At 45.8% G+C, this 2,520-nt stretch overlaps 1 protein-coding gene across 1 annotated transcript; it reads left to right on the top strand.

Annotated features, from left to right (window-relative positions):
- Positions 1 to 658: 658 nt before the first annotated feature.
- LOC130520890 (acetylcholine receptor subunit alpha-1-A-like) lies at positions 659 to 2,239 on the top strand. The gene is made up of 2 exons (XM_057024588.1): positions 659 to 1,102; positions 1,637 to 2,239. The coding sequence occupies exons 1-2, from the start codon at positions 862 to 864 to the stop codon at positions 1,924 to 1,926; spliced, it is 531 nt and encodes a 176-aa protein (XP_056880568.1). The 5' UTR covers positions 659 to 861; the 3' UTR covers positions 1,927 to 2,239.
- The last annotated feature ends 281 nt before the right edge of the window (positions 2,240 to 2,520 follow it).

Below are 2,520 nucleotides of genomic sequence, written 5' to 3'. Positions count from 1 at the left end.
GAGGCCTGGAGGCTTTAAAGTGGCGCTTTTACCCACTTGTCCTCGTTCTGTTGGAAACTTGATCCAAAAACCTTTTCTGGAGCTTCATGTTCTGCTTTTTTGAAGGAATGAAATGGTTTCATCAGCGCTGCCGGGGGCTGAGCAGGCTTCATAAATCTGAAGCTCTGAGATCCTTTAAAGATCTCCTGGAATCAGCAGATGGGGGTTTGATCAAAAACTGTAAGAATCAGTCAAGCTATCAAATCTTGACTCAGTCCAAGCGTGAACCAGTCCATCCAGAGCTGATTATGGCTCAGCCAGGAGGAAAGCACGGCCTGGGGGGGTTCATATGGAGCAGGCACACTCTGGCTCTATTGCTACTGAAAACAGCCCTTCAGCACAGCAGCCTGGAATACAGTTCTGGAGAACACCTGTTCCCAACAGAACCTGTTTAAAACGGGACCAGTAAAGATGCCCGGCGTGACCACGACCACGGGGAGAGAGGGGGGGGGGGCAGAGACAGGCGGTAACGCCGCTGCCCACCGATTCACCTGGAAACAACAAAAACCCCAGCAGCTTGGACCCAATATGGCAGCGTGTTCCTCAGAAACGCTCTCTCAAACTCTCCCCACAGCTTATTGCTAAACAGGATTTGGGTTTTTTTTGTCCGTGCTAAATGGAAAGTGTTTGTCCTTTGGTGGTCCAACAGGACCACGATTTGGATGGATGGATGATTTGATGTTATTGAGAATAAAAACAGCTGAAAATGGAAGCGGAGATGTTTCAGAGCACCAGAGTTCAGAAAGAGTTTCTAATCAAACACCACCTTTATCTTTCAAAATATGGTTTCAACCCCTTTAACATGATCAAATAGTCATAACAATGAACAAGTATCACTTGTCCTGTTATTTATACTTGAATTCGTTATGTTTAATACATTTCCGTGTGTGTACAACCACCTCCTCAGCAACGATGCCCAATTCAACGTGGCCTACTACTGCAACGTTCTGGTGGATTCAACAGGTCTCTGCTACTGGTTACCACCCGCCATCTTCAGATCGTCCTGCTCCATCAGCGTCAAATATTTCCCCTTTGACTGGCAGGACTGCACGCTCAAATTCACGTATGCACGGGCAGGATTTTTCATTGTTGTTTGAAACGCAGACAAACTCTGACATGATGTTTTAAACTGAGCTGAGTCAAGATTTTGTAGAATCTAAACACATATGAGAGGAGAAAAAGGTGCAAAAAAAAATGCATGGTGCAGCTAAACTCTCCCAGTAGGAAAACAGGCTTTTTAAATTCTGAACTGCATTTCCCATGTTGCCTTGCAGCTCTCTAACGTACAATGCCAAAGAGATCAGGTTGCTCCTGAAGGAAGACATAGTCATTGAAACCAAGTGGACGGGTTGAATGGATCATATTGATCCTGCAAGCTTTACAGGTAACCAAGTAAAGATTCATTTCCATTTATTTTTTATTTTTACTGCATACAGTCCTGGAGCTTGTGTGGGGACTTTCAGTGTACTGGATGCTGTTGATACATGCAGAGAAGTTGTTTTCACCAGAGCCTGAGCCTTCAGACTGGCTGCAGCTCCAACCAGACTGACAGTCATAACTTCATCACTTGTGTCCGAACTCTGGCTTTGACCAACAGAGAATGGTGAGTGGGAGATCATCCACCGACCCGCCAAGAGAAACACCTACAAACACATTCCCATGGAGAGCAACAAGCATCAGGACATCACCTTCTACCTGGTCATCAGACGCAAACCTCTCTTCTACGTGGTCAACATCATCATCCCCTGCGTGCTCATCTCCTTCCTGGCCTCGCTGGTCTACTACCTGCCCGCAGACAGTCAGTGCAGAGTCACAGAACGTATTGAAGCCAGCGTCAGGCAGATTAACAGTCTGGGACCTTTTCAGAATCACAACTACATGAACTGAGTTAACCTTCAACAGCACCCAAAGAATCAGACATTATAGCTGAATATCACGTCAGCACGGGACAACACAGCTAATAAAGCAGCAAACATCGGTAGTGGGCGGAGCTGAGGGGCCGCCATTAATCGAGAAAACATTAATTAGCTCCCCAACAGATTTTTGAATATATTTTAAAAAGGATAATAAAAATGTGTGTGTGTGTGTGTAGGTGGTGAGAAGATGACACTGTCCATCTCGGTGCTGCTCGCTCAGTCTGTCTTCCTACTCTTGATCTCTCAAAGGCTCCAGAAACATCCACGTCCGTTCCTCTTATTGTGAAGTAGGTAAACGCACCATTTACTCCACATCACTTTAACTCTGAATCAGATATATTCTGCTTCTCCAAACTATATATACATTAGGGCTGCAGAACCAGGTGACAACCGGCTGAGATTTAAAAAATGGAAAACACCTGAGTGTGTTTGTGTGTTGAAGATATTTGATGTTCATCATGGTGGTGGTGACGGTGGTGGTGCTGAACTGTGTGGTCGTCCTCAACCTCCACTTCAGGACGCCGAGCACGCACGTCATGTCTGAGTGGACCAAACAGGTAAGACA

This window comes from Takifugu flavidus, unplaced genomic scaffold, assembly GCF_003711565.1.
Source record: "Takifugu flavidus isolate HTHZ2018 unplaced genomic scaffold, ASM371156v2 ctg571, whole genome shotgun sequence".
Classification (NCBI taxonomy): Eukaryota; Metazoa; Chordata; class Actinopteri; order Tetraodontiformes; family Tetraodontidae; genus Takifugu; species Takifugu flavidus.
Note: the sequence above shows the minus strand (reverse complement) of the source record. Positions and strands in the feature narration are given on the sequence as shown.